An 18,888-nucleotide genomic window follows, 5' to 3' on the forward strand; every position below is an offset into this window, starting at 1 on the left:
ATAAAAAGAAACATGTTGTCATCAAAGTTGATATTTCATTAGTTCAGCATTGAAGCTACTACTACGTTTAGGGTTTATATAACCGTTGGAGATGAATTAAACCTTAAGATATCTGCAGTAGAAGTGAGTCTCATTGGGCTTTCACTTACTGGGAACACTGGTATTGATGATTAAAAGAACTGGCTCATTTCTGAAAATGCAGCAGGAAACTAGCCTGTAGCTAGCAAGCTAAGTCCCTTTGATCTTACCACGATCACTATTTATGGTGACTTGGACCTCGATTAGGAAGCTGAAACATTTCAACTGTTGTAATCTCGTATTGTAAAAGAAAAATCATAATAATTCTATCAAAATGAATGCAGTAAAGCATTTCTGCTACAGATTTGGCACATTTTTCTCTTCTCTGCTGCCCACGTACCATTGAGCCAGGCAGGCAAGTACTCGCTCTTCATGCTGTAGTGCTGGTAGCCCAGGTTCCTCAGGATGACTGGCTCGGTCCCCAGGAAGTTGTTGAGCGTTGCCGAGTACAGCTCCCTGTCTGCAGCAGCAAAAACGACAGCTTCAGTTTTCACGACTAAAATGGCTGCTGGGAGATTCGGATGAGCTTTGGAAAACTGATGCTATCAGCAGCACTTGGACCCGGGTTTGATTCCCCCTCTCTGGAGTGCACATCGAACAACGAGAACAGCTTCACCACAAACACTTCAAATTTGAGAACTTATCCATCATTTTCTGAACAATTATGTAAGTGTTGTCAGCAGACCAGAGTCTGTGATGCTTTTGCTCCTCTAATTACTCCTTAATGAATGTGTGTAATTACTGGGCTAATTCTCGCTTTTGTGTCTCCTGGGGTTCAGTTACTGGACTACCTGCACTCTATCGCCCCCCAGTGGTAAATGGACAAGTCGTGTGTGTGTGGGTATGTATGTGCGGGGGGGAGAAGAGTGTGTTTTCAGGTTAACACACACTATCACTCACCAACGATGAGGCCGGTGTGACCCTTGGCAGGGTCATAAGGGCATTTACCCTTCCCATCATCCAGGGGTGCAGTGCTTAGGGTAAAATAGTCGGCATTCTGCAAACACACAAACACACCACACACACACACACACACACACACACACACACACACACACACACACACAATTAGGAACATCGGCGCACCATGGACAGTGTGAAAGGTGACCTACATGACACAGCTGCAAGCTCAGTGTGTCCGTAACGAGAACCAGGACCTCAGCCATCACCATGGATCAGTCTCTCTCTTACACACACACACACACACACACACACACACACACACACACACACTTTCAGATTTACCCTCTGATTTATTTAGGTTCTGTCACACATCGGTCTGAGCCCGAGGTCACTTAACACTTGTCAGTGCTGCTTTTGATGACTGGCCACTAAAGGACCCCCCCCCCAACACACACACACACACACACACACACACACACACATTGACTCACCACTAAAGTGCATTTGGGCTGGAAGGCGTAGGTGCCGCAGGTGTAGAGGTGTGTGTGGTTGTAGGTCTGCAGGAAGCGTATGTAGTTGAAGCACTCGGTCTGTGAGGGTGAACCAACAGAGGATTGTTGTGATATTTGTTCATTTTTCTTAAACTTTTCCAGCCTCTTCCCCAACATTAGTGGCTAAATATCTATTTTATACAGTCAATAGTCTGGTTACCTGAACACACCGTTGCTGGAATTATCTATTAAGACATTTTATCGACCTGAAAACTAAGAGACTGAGCCACATCATCTGAGTAACTCCTGAAAGGAGCATACAGGCGCAGAGCAGCGCCGTGTTTCCTCTGAACAAATACGTGTGCAATTAAGAGCAGAATGTACGCGGCGTTTTATGTGAAGTGCCCTGTAATGTCTCCACTGTGACGAACGCTAACGCTCTTCGATGGGAATTGAAAGCAGATGCCGGTGCGTGATGTGAATGAATGAATAATTCAGAGCATCCAGCTGATGCTAAACTGGGTCTGCGGCTAATGTACAACAGAAGCGCTGCTCTAACGTTAGCCGCTACTGTCATCAGCGCGGCTAATCATGATGAGACCCGTCTGGCAGAAATAAACACAACAAATCATTAGCTGGAAAGACAAACAGCGTAAACACCATATGGCTTTTGTTAGGTCTTTACATTCTATTAGCAGCATATATGCTAGGACCACATGCCCTATAGCATTAGCAGCTACTGTAATAGCTTGCTGAGCTCGCTCCAGTATGAAGGATAATGGGTGATTTTAACTTGTCCCTCTGTTTTCAGAAGGTTAATTTCCTCTTTTAATGATATCGTGTTTTGTAAAGTCTTCTTTGGAAGGCGGTTCGAGCTCAAGTGCTGCTGCTACAAAAGCGAGCGAGAACCCTTTCAGCTCCGAAGTTCCAGAAGAGCTTTTAACAAAGACAACGACACAGGTGAAAATCAAATTCAGACTCATTTCTCATTTGTTTAACACGGCCTTTAAAAAGTGCTTTATAATCTGCGGACTGTAAGGTCCGATCAGAGCTCGATTGAGAGGAACCCCTGAGCGATCAGCCTGTAACGCTGCTGACTGTAACCCAGCAGAGCGGAGCATCAGCAGAGCGGAGCATCAGCCGCTCTGCGTGGTGCCGTACCTGGTTGTTCTTCCCTTTGGCGGCGCATTCTTTCTTCTTATCCTGCGGCGCCGGCCAGTCAATCTGGACAAAGACAAGAGAGGGGATGATGTGTGAAACGAGTTCATCCCGGGAACCGTGTGGGCCTGCGGGCCCGGGCCGGCTGAATGTACGACCTGAGCGTGACCAGCAGACTTTGAGGAGTTCCCTCATGGGTGGGAACCACCATCAGCAGAATAAAGTGCTCAAACATGCGAGAGGCAGATCTGCTTTTGTTCCCTGTGAATGTGGAAACGGCATCTGAGCGGCCCCGTTATCTCCAGAAGTGACCCGGAGCAGCTGGGAAATGATGGAGGGAAGCTCATAAACGCTCTTCCAGCGTTCCCCACGTCGGTATGATTTACAGGAGCAGCCTTGCACCGCGGCTGACCTTTGACCTCTGGACTCAGGTGTGTTTCCACACCATTAGAATGAATTACTCCAATTATTAGCAGCAGCGGATCCAGCGTCAAACCCGGATAACGGAGCCAAGTTGCTGTTTCTGCTCAAGATAATTCATATTCAATATAATCTGTCACTGTCGAGGCAGGAAAACAAACTGGCCCCTCTGGAATGGATGCGATATTCAATTCCAAGGTTAAGATTTATTAACTAAATTAATGATAAGGCTCTGACTGTGAGCGATCGCCACGGTGATTGTAACTAATGTGCTTCAGTTTCTGGACAACAGGAACAACAGCAGGTCCGATCGTTCCTCCCTAAACGGTTGCGTTGGTTTTCCAAGACAAACGTCACTTTTTGAAACAGGCGGGGCGTCCCGGGTCGCGCTCACGTCTCGAGCCGACCAAGTCGGAGACAAACGGGCCGATAAATCTGGTTCATGTGACAAACAATGACGGGAAGGTTTATTTTAGGACGTTTACTGACACCAGTCCACCAATAACTGAAGATTGAATAAACTGAAGTGAATCATCGGAAGCATAAATGGATGTGCTAAAAATGTAAATCTCGGTCTGGAATCTTTGTCTTTTCGTCCAATAAGAAGTTGGAAGACTGAATGTTCTGAATGGAATAAAACCAGAAAGCCTGAGAAAAGAGACACTTGTAGAAATTATCGTTTGTCCCCCAGATACATTGACGAGACCAACGTTTTGCTAACCTGGAGGCTAAATTCTAAGCTTTTCCGTATATGGATGTGGAAGGCTGCTCCCTGGAAAGAGCGACACTCAGTAAATATGAAATACGTTTCATTCACTTCTATGGAAGATTCTATGGAAGACTCTCCCAGCCTTTCCATATGAACCTGTGGAAGAGCAGGGAGCAGCGGTGCCCGGAAACTTCAACATCCTTCCTGAATGCTTCCAACGGCTGGAGGCTGCACCTTCCCGGTCCTGAGGCTTTTCCATGTTACAGTGTGGAAGGGTGCTGTAAACACAACTACCCTCAAATGGGGGGTGTAACAGCCAACGATGGCGGGTCTGACTGGGAAAACGGCGACATTTAAAACATTTAAAATCAAATTCCTGCAGCCTCGGAAAAACATCCCGGGACAGAAAGAGCGATATGGAAGCCATAAACAAAGAGCGGCGAGACATTAAAGTCTGCAGTTAAATGGGGGAGATGTGGGGGGGGCAGATGGTGACGGAGGGGATCTCATCGGTCCCTCGTCCTCAGTTCTGTGTGTCCCCCAACAGGTGGCGTGGCGGTGTTATTACAGTGGGTCGGAACGTGACAGTGCGAGCGGGCGCCTTCTAACTGCTCATTATGGCGGTAAATCAGATAACAATCCCCACGCCGCCGCGAGCTGCTCGCCGCCCGCTCGCCGGAGCGCTCTAACGACATCGATTGCGATATTATTGAGGGTGCAGAGCCAAACCCGATTGAGTCTTAGGAGCTTTAGTGTGTCTTTATTTGCGTGAGCGCGGAGTTGAGCGGGAGGGAGTCCAATCAGGACCGGAGGATTAAAACAACGAGGAAATTAGCGGAAGGAGATCGCAGCCACGACGGGTTGGAGAGTTTCTCAACGTGCCTGTTGGCGCCCACGCGTTCACAGCTACCCATCGAAGCGGATCTTCGCAGCCAGATGACCTCACAGAGTATAATCCTTATCCCACCACTACAGTTGGACCCTTTAAGGAACAAACTGAACAAATTCTTCCAAAAAAATAAAAATCGCTGAAAATGGCAAAGAGCAGAAAGATCTCACTTGATCATCCTCTTAACTATAGCTTAACTATAGCGTGTTAGCTGTGAGTCAGGGAGGTGTTAGCTATGCGTTAGCAATTTCCAGACCCTGCTCATTGATAACTTTGGGGTTATTTTCCTGGAAGGACGTTTTCATAAAGAGCCCGTCCAGATCTTTACTTGCATTATAAAATTGTGACAGAGTCTGAGGGATCGTTGGTCGAGCCAAAGGCAAAACACGATTTTCTGCCTTGCAAAAATATGTGCTTTTTGCTAACATCGGCAATTAAAACATTTTATGAGAAATTTGACCCTTCAAGGAGGACACTTTAATACATTTTGGGAGTACTAAATTGGTAGACACTATACATTATTAGCTCCTCCACGCCCAGAAAAGAAGCACAAGACAGCCCATTAAAAAAAAAAACTAAACAACTAGCTTGGCTGCGGCGCCTTCGCCATGACATCATTTAGCGTTGCTGAGTTGCCAACGAGCGAATAAAACAGGGCTGTGGAAGTTAATAGACGGACGGTTCCTCCTTATCCAGACAGAACCTCTGCACTTTTTAAGCTTTCCCACAATAATGATATCACACTTAACATCATAATTGAATTTGCTGCATTTAAATGAAGTGTCTGAAACGCATTTTTAGCCCCGCGGCTCTCAGTAATCAGGCTGCGGTGAGGAGATGGCACTTCAGCTCTTCATCCTGGAGCACCGCGGGGGGGTTTCTCTCATACGCTATCATCAAAGGCAGCGGCGAGCGGGAGCGCGCGTTGGTACCTGCGGCCGCAGCTGTCTGCTGATGTCGTTGGGGTCCAGGGCGAACAGCGCCTCCCGTGCCCCGACGTACAGGACCCTCTCGTGGTCGGACAGGGTCAGCATGCTGTAGTTGAACACGCCCTGGACGCTGAACCTCGCCATGCTGTCCAACACACCTGGAGGAAGACAGAGACGCAGCGTTAAGGTCGCGACCCGGGTGCGTTGACAGGCGCCGGAATGACACCTCAGGAGAACATTTCACACCTCATGTGTTGACGTTTGCTAATGCGAGGCATCGAGCGAGCCTCGCCCACTCCATCACACACCCGCATCTCCGGTTTTCATTAGCAACTGTGTCCGCCGTCGTTCTTTCTCTGAAACCTCTCACTCGGCCGGAACCCCCGCGGTCGTCGCACCTGCCGGCGGACATCTAACACGGCTAATCTTCGGCGTTCCTGCCATCCATTAGCCTTCAGGCCTCAAAACTTTTCCAGGAAAAGTGCTGTGAAGGATGTCACAGTAGAACTGCCAGGTCGCCGAGCTGGCCGCCCCTTTTGGACTCCGAAGAGTTTCACTCCAATAGACGAGTAAAAAAATCGACAACGACGCTTCGCCACCGTCAGCCTACTTCCTGTTTCCCTCCTCCGGTTCACAGAAAAGTGGCTCGTTGTGTTCGAAAAGGTCGGCTTCCATCAGAGGTGACAGAATGAAACGGTTTTTCCCCCCTCTCGAGTTTAACAGGTAGAAGCGCTGACACTCGGAATGGGCGGAAAATAAAATCCAGTTAAGGCCCAATTAAGCGGGAACGTGTTCTAGAAACGGTTACTGGTGGACTCACAGCCCGCTCAACCCATCCGAACACCTTCCAGACTTAATTTGGATCCGCTCGCTCCTGTTATGTGCGATCTCCTGACGTGAAATACCACCGCGCGCTAATCTCCAATTCATTAGCGCTGAGAAATGAGAGAACCCTTGGAAACAAAGAGTACAGGGAAAAAAAACAAGGGACAAAAGTGAAATGCTGACTCCCAGGCGGATCGGCCCGAGGCGGGACCGCAGGTCTGTGCGATTCCGATGAGCTGGATGAATATTTAGAGAAGAAGCGTCCAAATAAACAATTTCCTGACGCAGAGTCCAACAGCACAGCAGATCTTTTACAGCGTGAATACCGATGAGAACCCGCCTGGAGGGCTGATTGGACCCACTGCGGAGTCCCCGATGGCGGCTTTTTCCTTATGTAGCAGGAAGAGCTTCAGGCCCTGAGTGCTGGTGGACTGTAAACGGAGAGAACAGCAGAGGGAATTCTGCTCCGATTCGAGGCAACGCCGGGAGTAAAGATGGCTGTCGCAGATTGAGAATCACAACCCGGCAGCTTAATCTGGGCCAGACAGCAGCGCCACGCAACAATACGGGGATTTGGACGCATTATTGCAAATAGAAAACCAGATCTGGGCGACGACGTGGGCAGAATGTAGAGCCGGAGGTTGCTAAGGAATGCGTTCCAATAATGGGAATAAATGTGCAGGTGCGATTAGAGGCTCATTATCTGGGCTGAACGTACAGATGTAAATCGCATCTTAATAGCGGCCTTAACGGCGCCTTTTCCTCTGATTAGGGCACCGCTCGCCGTATTAGCCCAATATTAAGCTCCCGCTATTGATGAAAGAGGCTGATCCCGGGCCTGTCTAATTGGTTTAAAGGCTGCGCGCGCTCTCTCGCGCCGCCGACATAAACAATCTTAAAATGATTATGGGGAGAAAAATCCCCACACACACTCAAATCCCACCCGACGAGCGCTCAGACAGAGCAGGAAGGGATGAGAGAGCAAGACGCAGAGAAAGGATGGTGTTTAGTTTTCATTATCCACACCCTTTTTGTCTGCAGTGTCACCTTGTCCCCCCCCACCCTCCTCATCCAGGATGATAGCGTTCCGAGCGCGAGGTGTCTCCATTATGTCCGTAATGCAGCAGCCCGGCGCGAACATCCCCTTTCTTCCTTTCAGCGGCATGAATATTTTCTTTCCACCTCTGTTTTGCATTTTTCATCACTGAAAATAGAAGCTGGAGAGCTTTTTTTTTAGGGGGGGGGGGCGGAGGGAGTCGGCGTGATTTATGGGATGACTAAGTGTTCATGTGGCGCCGCGGCCTAGTTGGTACTCGCGTTCTGATGACACACCTGCTGAATGTGAGGGATCCAACATTCGCCTGTCAGGTGACCTCTCGGTCAGGGTTGGTGTGTGTGTGTGTTGGGGGGGGGGCAGTCAGTCACAGTAATTTAAGCTAATGTGTCACTGAAAACAAAGCTTGCTTTACTCCTGGCCACTTCACCAACCAGGAACTGGGACCATTTTTTAAACGGGAACAGTGAGAACACACACACACACACACACACACACACCACACACACACACACACACCCACACACAGTTCTAGCTTTAACAAGCAGCTGCAGTTCCGCTCTCTGACCACTGTGTGGCAGACCTGAGACCACCCACAAATTCCCCTCCACACCTGGTATTAAAGGTTCTGCGTATCTCAGAGTAATAAAAAAGCTTTAACTTTCATTGTTTTCACCCAAAAACATTGTTTTTGGGATGCTGCCTCATCCCGAAGGACCTGCTGAATGTACGCTCCTTCAAAGTTCTTTTGTGCCTGGAGACAAGTGTGATCAGAAGACAAATGGGTTTGAATGAGTAAATGGAGAGAGGAGACAATGGAAGGCTCAGACAACGGAGAGAGGAACAGAACAAAAAATAGTCCAAATGGGGAAAAAGGGGATGGTGGTGATTAGGCTTTGTTAGATTTTTCAAAATCCCTGCATTTAAAGCTTTTATGAGTGTTGGAGACCATTTATGAGACTGATCTTTAGCAGTAGTTTAGCTATTTCTCCCACATCTGCGAGCCTGTTCTGCTAATCTGCAGATACGTTCTGCAGAACTAATTTAACTCTATCTTGACATCTAACTGCAGTGCATCAGTGATGACTGACTCGTCAATGTCTGACTTCTCTTCTTTGTTAACACAAGTACAAACGTGACATCTGGGTTTAAAGCAGCCCTGAGCAGCACGTCATGCTCAAACCTCTTTGTCTCTGTCATTAAAAGAAGCTGCCACATGGCAGCCATGACGGCCAAACTGCCTCCTGCTGTTTGCATGTTGTTTGTAGGATGTTTTTGAAGCACTTTTTGAGCCCTTGAACGCAGCCTGAGAGCGTAAATTCCACTTCACAAGCGCAACAAAAGACCATGAAAGGATGACAAACAGAACAAACTATTACGGAATTGCCTTTGACGGCGGCGTCTCTTTCTTTGGTGACTTCTGAAACAAGATTGGGGGGGAAATAAATCACCGAACCAAAAGCTTGCAGAGAAACGAGGTGGTGGCGTGCGTCTGAGTCAGAGGGGTGAAATACAGCGGGTAATTACAGGGCTAAATCTGGGAGCTGCCCCTTCTAACGTGGCAAATGACTCCATGGAAACTGTTGCTGAAAGAGCGCCGGTGTACCCGAGTCAGTGCCACTTTCGGATGTGTCTCAAGGTCACGTCCCCGTTTCACCGTCCGGCCCGGGCAGCCGAAGAGCACTCCCACGCAGAGGGGGGGTGAGGGAGGCGGGACGGGGGCGCCTGTTGCTTCCAGGCCCGCCTGGAGAAGGAGCGGACTCTGGGACTGGCCTCTGTAATCTGCCTCCCCGGTCCTGCCAGCAGCGGCTGCTTCCCTCTGCCCGTCCGCTATAAATACATCCAGCGTCTCCTTATAGCTCCTCGCCGCAGAGCCGCTCGCACCAGACTGTGATTAAAGGCCTATTTCGGGGAGAGCTTTGAAGCAGCGACACGCGGGAGGCAGACGAGCTGAGCAGCGCCCACACAGACGAGGCAAGATACACCCCAGCGGGGCAGCGTCAGACCCCCGTCTGAGCCGGGACCCTCTTTGAAAGAACACACACGCACGCACACACACAGGCTCACACACACTCTGCTTTGTCTGCTCAACAGACGACAGGTTCGCATGAGACTCAGGTGTACGACAGAATGAGAGCAGGGAGACAAAACGAAAGGGAAGACGCGTCTCTACAAGCTGGATCTGCAAAAATAAATGCCTTTTGTCAGCTGAGTTCAGGTTCCCGCCGGAGATTAGGGATTATTTTTCATTGGATTATTCGCGCCGCAACAGAGGGAATTCGGCGATCTAACGCGCCGGCGAACGCGAGGAGCGCCGGTGAGGATGCACAATGGAAGTGCACGTTTGTCTCGCTGCGCCTTAAACGTGTAAGCTCTTGTTTGTGGAGAATTAGCATTTGCCGCTAGCCGCCCGCGATAAGCGGCGGCGGCGAAAGAGCGATCAAACCGAGAGACGAGATCAAGGGATGGGAGAGGAAGTGGTACGAGTGGATTAACACAACAATGGAGGGGTGGGGCAGGGAGGGAGGGGGGTAAAGGCAGGAGATGAAAGCGTGCCTGTAGACTGTGTGTGTGTGGGGGGGGTATTAGTCCGTGGGGTGGGGTGGGTGGGGGTGGGGACCATTGCAATTTACAACAAGCAGAACAAATCAAGAGCTGGTTGATGCAACGAGTGACCCGGCGTGTCTGATGGGGCAGCAGCAGATGGAGAGACGCGCATTTGTGGGTCCGGCGCTGTTTGAAGTGCCCATAACCAACGACCTGCGGGGGGGGGGGTCCTGCACTGATGAGGGAGCCCCGTTTATGATCAAATGACCTCTTGCATGATGAGATTTTCGTGTTTAGAAAAGCTGCTAATTGTTAGCCGGGCCGCTCCCTCAGAGCGTCGCTACAGCCGGGATGTCTGCATGACAACCTGACCCACATCAGCCCCGAGGGCGCTCCAGGTCCTCACATCTGCTGTTAATCTCCGCGGACCAATCAGAGCGGGGTCAGAGGATGAGCGGCGCAGACAAAAAGCAGTGATGAAGCGTCTGCTTCCATCCATCCGTCCTCCCCAACGCGTGCAGCCTCCTCCTCCTCCTCCCGCTCTGCCTCCTCTTCCTCCGCTCTCAACCGCTCATTACTATAATTGGAAGGTCGGGGAAGATGGCAGCGAGACGGAGGGAACATAGGGCTGGAAAACAGAGGAGAAAGGTTGAGAGGTTCTGGAGGTCACGGCGCCGGCCCCTTTATTCCGCTCTCCGGTTTGTTTTCTGTCCTTTCTTTCACGATGAAGAGGCAACCACTTGCTTTTCCATAAAGATGCCGTCTCATCTGCCGCATCAAAGCGCTCTAGATCTTCAAACCCTGATATCAAGTATCGGAGGACTCTTCCGCTCATCTCCCCCTCCCCCGGCCGTTCTCTCCTCTCCTTTATTCCTCCCTTTTTAACCGTGGCGGCTGGGTTTTGTTACACTTCTGGCCGCCTGGCCTCTGTCATTGAGGAGGACCGCAGGGTTGAGCCGGGCTTTTCTCTGCGTTTGAATGCGACCAAAGAGACGGTTTGAGAAGACGACACTTGCTCGGATCTATTTAAACAGTCAGCCACGCGGAGACGCATCCACGCCGCCACTTTTCATCCCTCCCCCGTTCGCCGAGCAGGCGCAAACCTGGGCGCCGTTTGATTTCAGACAGCCGTGTTCCCGCTCTGATCTGGGCTTGCGCATCTCTGGAGCAGCTCCACCTTCCCGTCACTTGATGCAAAGAGTGACATTTTCAGTAAACAAAAGGAGCCCACCCCCCCGCTTCCTGTTTACTGCGGCGCGCCGTGACAGGAGAGGAAGGCAGCTTTAACTTAAACCAACTGAACTTACACGATAACATACAGCACCTACATGCTAGCCGCCTGTGGAGCGATCCAAGTATCAGACTGAGGACTGTGGCTAACCTGCACCTGCTCCTCTGCAGTAGATACATTATCTTGCTCAAGGACACTCTGGTAATTATGGGCCGGGGATCAAACCACTGACCTTTCGGTGGAGGGATGGCAGCCCCACCCCCTCAGCCGTAACCTCCACTTATTCCCTGAACATAACGGCATCGGTCTTCTCAATGTATGGACGGAAACTTTGAGCGCAGGCTGCAGACGGAACATTTGTCCATAAATATGAAATATAGGCTCAATAAAAGGGAAAAAGGAACGAGGACCGATGTGCGAGCAGGAAGGACGGGCGGAGCGCTTGTTGCACGCCGCACGTTAAACGTTGGATTAGCAGCAATTTACGCTTTTCATGGCGGCTGTAGACGCGAACAGCTGGTGAGAAACAGCAGCCAAACGCTACCATGTCAACATGTGGCTCTAAGAAATGAAAAAAGACACACACACACACACACACACGCACACCTTCTTCCTCTGCGGCCTCCTGTAATTGCCTGGTGAGGGTGGTGGCACTGGTGCTGGGCGGGATAATATTATCTCCTCAACCATCTCTGCCCCAACATAACCCCCCATTCTCTGCTGCACACACACACGCACACACAGACACACACACACACACCTAGTGCACTGCCTGGAGCTCTAAATCCCTCAGACTGCCAGCCTAAGCAGTGCGCACACACAAATAAACAAAGGGGGATTAGATAGACAGATAGACACACACACTCTCTCTCTCTCTCTCTGCCCCCCCTCACACACACACACACACACACACACACGTGGCAAGAGTGTGTATATTCCTTCTCTGAAGCTACGTTCTGTCCTTTTAGGGCAGTTAGTGACTGGCCTCTCTCAGCCACACTCCTTCATGTCGCTCTACCTTCTCTCTCTCTTTTTTCCATTATATATCTCCTCTCTCCCTCTCCCCATTTTCCCCCTTCAATCTCCCCGCCCCGCTTTTTCAGCAGCTTTGTTTTTCCATTTCTTCTCCCTTCTCATATCCTCCTCAGCACTGTAGCAAGAAGCCATCCATATAAGTCATTTAACCCGATATTGAGCCTGAAAATCTAATTTTTCTCTCTAACCAAGTGGAGGAAACCGTCAACGGGCCAGATAATACCACTTGTTTCCAATGCAAATCAATTTGCGTCAGGAATCTTCCCACACTCAAGCGCCACACTGGAATCAGGTATGACAGCGGCGATACGCCATCTCTCACAAACCATGACAAGGCTCTTAGTTTATAGAGGAAAGGGAGCGCTGCACCCGCGGGGGAGGCTGTTATCTGGCCTCCCCAGGCAGATTTATTCGGCTCTATTTTGGGGAGAAAATACCGAGAATGAGATCATTTTACATGCGTGTTTTTCAGATGCCACGTGTTGTGCAGCTGTTTGCCCGTCCTGCAGCGTCTCTGCGGCGGGTTGTTGGTTGTCGTCAGACTGCGCGTGCACTCCTCTCTGGTTCGGATCCGCTCAAAAGGCAACAGGATGCAGGAAAACTTGGAATATACGCTCATTCACATTCATTTTGGATGTGTTTTTTGTTTTGTTGCCTCTAAAAGCTCTAAAATGTTGAATATTGAATTACTTAAAGTCTAAATCGAACTTCCACAATACATTTTTAAAATTATTATGATATTTAATAGCAGAAATTTTAACAGAACAAAGCAAAAATTGTGCAAAAACAAGAGATTGCTTTGATGTTTTTTCGAAATCCTTTCATGTGTTTTGGGAAAAAAAAGATTTGGAGATCTTGCTATTTCGCTTGTCCACAATAATAAACCTTCAACCTGAAGTAAAAGCATTTGAAGACTTTCAGAACTTGAAGGGAACGTTTTTAGCTTTAGCTTAAAGTCATTTTAGGACAACACTGCACAGAAGGAGGTCTATGTAGGAGAAGAAAGGAGCTGCAGGGAGACAGCAGCATGAGAAGGCATTTTCTGAAGAACCCTCAGAATCGCCGTCGCCGTCATTGAGAGCCTTTTCTACTCAGCGGCGCCCAAAATCAGGGTTTCTTTGTGAAACAGCCATAAGAGCCTTTGAGCTCCCACCAGGAGCAACAGCACATAAAGAAGAAAAAAGGGGGATAATGGGGAAAGACATTGAGAGAGGGAGAATGATAAGGAAAGAAAGGGGGAATATATTGCACAGACAGGTGAGAAAATACGCCGTTCTCACTTAAAGATTTCCTTAATCCTCCAGAGAAAGAACACAGAAATGCGACGGATTTAAAAACGGTTTCTCTGCATTTGCAGCGTGACCCGGCTGTGGAGGATGGGCCGAGATAAAAGGCAGAAATCCAGCAGAACTCCAAGGATTGGGCTTTGTTTAGGCGAGAGTCAATGTCAGTGTGCTTAGGAGGAAAAAAACATAATCCATCATTGGCGTTATGAGAAATCCTCCCTGATTGAGGCTCATTTTCACTTTTATTGGTTTTGTGTGAAATGTATGAACAGATAATTCAATAAGAGCCCAACTTGAAGGATTCCACCAGTTCATAAAATCCAATTTTGGGTCTCGTGGGTCTGATGACAAGATGCGGAACTGTTTTGTGCCAAGTTCTATTTTGATGACACCCTCGCATGAGAAATTGACCACAGACCGTCCTGATTGCGCTCAGGCGTGCGAGGACGGACCAGGGTCCGGTTAGGGCATGCAACTCTGCCGCTCTGGTGGGCAGGAAGCGCCACAGTTGCATCACGTCCTGTGTTTTTCCCACCAGAGAGTAAACTTTTCCACAGTAAAACAGCAGTTTGAGCTGCTCTAAAGCCAGACAGGTTGAGGGTTTAATGGGTAGTTATGAATAAACAGTCTGAATTTGATGTCCCGGTAGCAACCAAGCTAGCAAGCTTGAGTTGCTAAGCCCCATATGGAGGCAATAGCTACAATCTGCAACTGTTTTTGTGGCTTCTTGATGCAATTATGCTTACCAAAGAGGAAGAGTATGACAACAGTATCACTCATTCATCACTGGGTCATTTAGCATGCATCATCTCAGCAACCCCCCCCCCCCCCTCCCCCCTCCCTCCCTAACTTACCGTGGTATTGAACCGTCTTGCGCGGGACCGGATTCCAGTTGAACGCCAGCGACCTCCCCCATCCAACCAGTAAGACCAGAAGCAGGGCAGTGCTCCCGCCCACGGCTGCCATCCCAGGAATCGAGCGGCGGATCTGGGGATCAATCAGCAGTTTGGCAGAGCAGCTCTGCGGCTGGCAGCCTGCGGAGGGAGGGAAAAATCAACACATCTGCAGGAAGCGGGAATTCACTCTCCTCATCGGCCCCTCTGTTCATCAGAAGCACTTCTGTCACAAGAGCAACAGCCACTCGTGCATTTTTCATAAAAACCCCACACATTGGGGCCACGCTGATAGATGCATCCCTCACACCCACGAACACAGACCATAAAATTGAACATGGTTATCAAAGCCTACAATAACGTAAAACAGAAATGAGTTATGCAAATAATTAGAGCCAGCAAGGACAGAAGCGCAATCAGCGCGTACGCCTGCGTGCGAGCGCGCGGCTGCCAGCGGAAACAAATCAAACATTTTAATGACTTCTGGCCCGAGCGGTGGTGGGGTTAGTTCTACAGGAAAGCCCCCCCCCCCCCCCCCCCTTGTTTGTCTCACTCTGAGCGATTATCCAGCTATCGCCCCCTGAAAAAGCTCAGAAACGGCTTATCTCCGTCCTCGGGTCCAGCTCATTCAGCAGCTGTATATTAAAACTGGGGCAGATTTATCAAAGTTAATTGGCGCTGGCAACGCATCAAACATCAATGTGTTGGGGAGAGAACGTGCAAGCGAGGACAATCCAATAAATGAACTGCTTTAAATCTCACGAATGCACAGAGCAGCATGATGGCTCAATACCGTAGAGGGGCCAGTTCTGGAGCTGCAGGTGAGGAAAACAGGCCGAGGACGTCGCGTTCCCACCGACACGACTCATCAAAAGCTTCTCTAATGAGTCGTCTCCATACATCCCCAATCAGATCCATTTCTCTGCAAAGCCGTCTGTTTTTATATGTTATGCTTTTACGCTGGAGGATGCAACATCAACATGCTGATTGGCTTAATCGCAGGTGAAATGACAGCATTAGCAATGAGAAACTGTGGATTTCCATTTATCTGTCAGTAAACACCATAAAGACCAATCTATGCACGACCGACGTGCAAACATTGGGGCCTGTAGTGTTCTGAGCTGTAAAATCTCGGCCTCACGTCTAATCAACGCCTGTGAATTCAACCTTAGTTTGTTTCTTGCAAGAGAATGAAAACCAGAAATGTACCACAGAGCTGCAGAGTGGAGAGAAGATTCCGGAGGAGCAGATATCCTCCCGGAACCGTTCACGAGCAGGAACGTTGGAGCGAACAAAGCCAACCCACATTCCTCCACGCAAATGCTGAAGTCTCCTCGCGTCTCCCACTTGCAGCTGAATATTAAACTGCGCATTTGGGTTTGAGATTCGAAGACGCGCGCGTGTTTGCGCGCCCGCGGCCGGCTGATGCGCCTGTTATCGATCGCGCTTTCGAGCAGAAAAGCAGGAGAACGTGGGGGCAAATCCACCGGGCCTCCTCCGCCCTCCGTCTGAGGGCCGACCGTGCTGCCGCTCAACATGCGCGCTTAAACAGCGCGTCTGCCAAAGCTGCTGGAACCGCCGGCTGGCTTTTATTGGATCGATGATGGGGGCCAGGCCGGGCCAAAGACGCGGGGCTCCGAGATTGAGACGGAGCGAGGAATGAAGGGATGAGGAGGGGGAGGAATGGAGAAGGAATAAACATGTGTGCAGGGGGAGCAATTTTGACACCCCCACCCTCCCCCCCCCCCACCACCTTCAATCCTTCAACAGCTCTTCGGTACCGGAGAGGAGTGGGCATCCTGAAGGGCGGATTAAATAAAGCGGCAGAGTGAAAACACTACAGATCCAGAGCTTTTGGAAGAAAGACACAGTCAAGGATTAAAAAGAAATCAAGACATTCCTTTGCTGTTTGCTTTTATCCATCTCTTCATTGTTTCTCTCCCCCCGTCTGTCAATAGTCAATAAAATAGATGTTCAAAATGAGCGAAACACGTGTTCAATAAACGTGTCTATATTCCGATTAAATCAACACTCCTTCATCCTAAATCTGTCCCCCATCACCCAACACTCCACCAGGCTGCTAGCTAATAGCGTGTAGCTCAGGGCTTCTGCTACACCCATATAGAGAATTGCGCCTCCCTTCATAGAACAACAACAATCAAACAGCAGATAAGCGAGCTGCTCTTCTGTTTTCTATTTACTGGTGTGTTCAACTGCTGTGAAAATTGCGCAATAAATCCTGATGAATGCTGCTGTAGGACAACTTGTTTAATTTTTTTAAAACTCGTATGGTCCTTCCCAGTGGCGTAACAGGCGCGAGGCGGCCTCGTCCTCTCCCCCGGTGACCAAATTGAATTTCCCGTCTCGCCAAGGTTCTTTTTAAGGACCGGCGGTGTCCGTAACTCTGCAGGCGCCATCGAATCTTCTATTAGCCGCCGGTGATGTTGCTGAGCCTGGTTTAGCTAATGAGCTGCGACACAGCAGCCTAATAATATCTGCCGACGCTCCACAACGGAGGGCTCATTAAAACACACGCCGCACGTTCTGGCGAGGGTGGGAGCTCCTGCGAGATGTCCACTATCGTCCACTGGCCCAGCCTGAATTGGGACAACGTGGTTGCAAAATTCCATTTTAACAAATCGACTGATGGAGAATATGACACCTTCACCTTTCCTCGGGCCCGTACGCATCACTGGAGCTCAGGGGAGCACAGAGGGCCTTCACAGAACCCCCCCCCCCCCCCCCCCCCCCCGGAACTCTGTCCTATTTTCTTCACAGCTGTACATCCGTGTTTTCCATTGTCCTCTGCCTGCCCTTCATTTCCGACACACACACACGCACACACAGATGATTGCTCGTCTTTCCGTGCACTGCGTGACTTCTGGCCCTGACCTCTGACCCTATTGTGTGTTTCAGCGAGCCAGCGAGTGTCACCCTCCGGGCCCCTGCTCCGACTATCACACCGGGACAGACTTAATGTCCATTAACCCGTAAGTGCCCCGTGGCCTACACACACTTATGGGCAGATGAACTAAAGAACAGCCCCCACCCTTCACCTCCCCCTTCACAAAACAAACACAGAGGCTACCGTCAGCTTCCTTCCTTCCTTCCTTCCTTCCGTCCATCCAACCCACCCATTTCCCTCCACCTTTTACAGCTCCAGGGTCATTAGAGTCACACAAAAACACACAAGCGTAAAGTCTCTCTCTCTCTCTCTCTCTCTCTCACACACACACACACACGAAAAATGGTTTGGCTAAATAGAAGAGCTGCATCAAACGATTTCACACACTGTGGACGGAGGCACAAGAGCAGCTCCTGGACATTCACGCTGCATTTCCTCCTCTTTGAGCAGAAGTACAGACAGTGGGAGACGCTAGGCTTTGGATTATTTGGAAAAATCTGATCGGGCCTGGATTGGAAAGCCACAACAGAATAGAGAATCAGAAAAGAATAACCTTTTGTTGTCATCTATCCTGGGGACACGTCAGGATCATTCCATAATAAAATTATAAAACCACTTCTATGGACTCATTACAAACACCTCTAACACCTTTAAATGCTTTAAGAATTACGAAACCTGAATCTAAAGCTAAAGGCTAACAGCTCTTCCATGGGGCTGTTAGCATTTAGCCAACAGCTGTTCACTAAATTTAAGGATGATCAGCACTCGTACGAGTCCAGCATTTTAAAACTGCGCCGCTATCTCAGAGCAGCACAGATGCAGAGCGGAGCCTCATCGTGAGATAGAGGAGAATTAAACTCAATTAGACTCTTCTCACTCTGTTGTGAGATGGAAAATATGGTTTGGAAAATATGGTGTTTCAGCAGCGGTGAGGGCAACAGAGGACATGTTTTATTAAAAAAAATAATAAATTAGCATTTGATTGGCTGTCACTGCAGCACGCACTCGATAGCGATACTTCCTGAGTCAGGTCCAAAAGAATCTTTAGCAGCAATTGAACCCACTCGAGGGCATCGGAAGAGGACGTGTCGGCCCATCATTTCATCTATTCAGATGGCATTTTTACAGCTTTAAAGCTCTCAGACAACAAATGTAACAACTCTGAAAACCCACATAAAGAAGGTTGTGTTGTGTTGATTTCAGCGAGCGCACAGGCTGATTGACAGCTTTATCAAAATACACAAAAAATAAACCAAATCCATCCTCTGGAACTCCTTCCATTGACTGAAACTAAAAAAAAACCCTCCATGTAAGCTGTCAGAAGATAAAACCCCTCTGAGGATGACGTTTGACTGCGTAGAACACATATAGCAGATATATACTGTCTCCTGTGTCCTTCATGTGTACAAAAAAAGATAAAGCACCTTCAAACATGCCTGAATAAAATGAAAGTAGCCCCCAGATGTCCTTCCATTGGACAAATGCGATAAAGAGCCATCTACAAAAGGATTCTTTCAGAGCGGATGAAAAGTGCC

At 49.2% G+C, this 18,888-nt stretch overlaps 1 protein-coding gene and 1 long non-coding RNA gene across 5 annotated transcripts in view; one reads left to right on the forward strand and one right to left on the reverse strand.

Annotated features, from left to right (window-relative positions):
• Positions 1-18,888, reverse strand: part of sema4c (sema domain, immunoglobulin domain (Ig), transmembrane domain (TM) and short cytoplasmic domain, (semaphorin) 4C) — a 58,560-nt gene that overhangs the window by 13,706 nt on the left and 25,966 nt on the right. For all 4 annotated transcript variants that reach the window (XM_057033087.1, XM_057033089.1, XM_057033086.1 and 1 more), the window contains 6 exons: positions 14,410-14,589; positions 5,581-5,735; positions 2,634-2,696; positions 1,473-1,571; positions 979-1,075; positions 419-538 (listed from right to left, as the gene is read on the reverse strand). In XM_057033087.1, the coding sequence (XP_056889067.1) occupies positions 419-538; positions 979-1,075; positions 1,473-1,571; positions 2,634-2,696; positions 5,581-5,735; positions 14,410-14,521 (646 nt within the window). In that variant the 5' untranslated portion in view covers positions 14,522-14,589. The remainder of the gene's footprint in view (positions 1-418; positions 539-978; positions 1,076-1,472; positions 1,572-2,633; positions 2,697-5,580; positions 5,736-14,409; positions 14,590-18,888) is intronic.
• On the forward strand, positions 12,159-13,175 carry LOC130525864 (uncharacterized). The gene is made up of 2 exons (XR_008950606.1): positions 12,159-12,561; positions 12,742-13,175. It is a non-coding gene; the product is annotated as an uncharacterized LOC130525864 (long non-coding RNA).

This window comes from Takifugu flavidus, chromosome 5 (genome assembly GCF_003711565.1).
Source record: "Takifugu flavidus isolate HTHZ2018 chromosome 5, ASM371156v2, whole genome shotgun sequence".
NCBI lineage: Eukaryota > Metazoa > Chordata > Actinopteri > Tetraodontiformes > Tetraodontidae > Takifugu > Takifugu flavidus.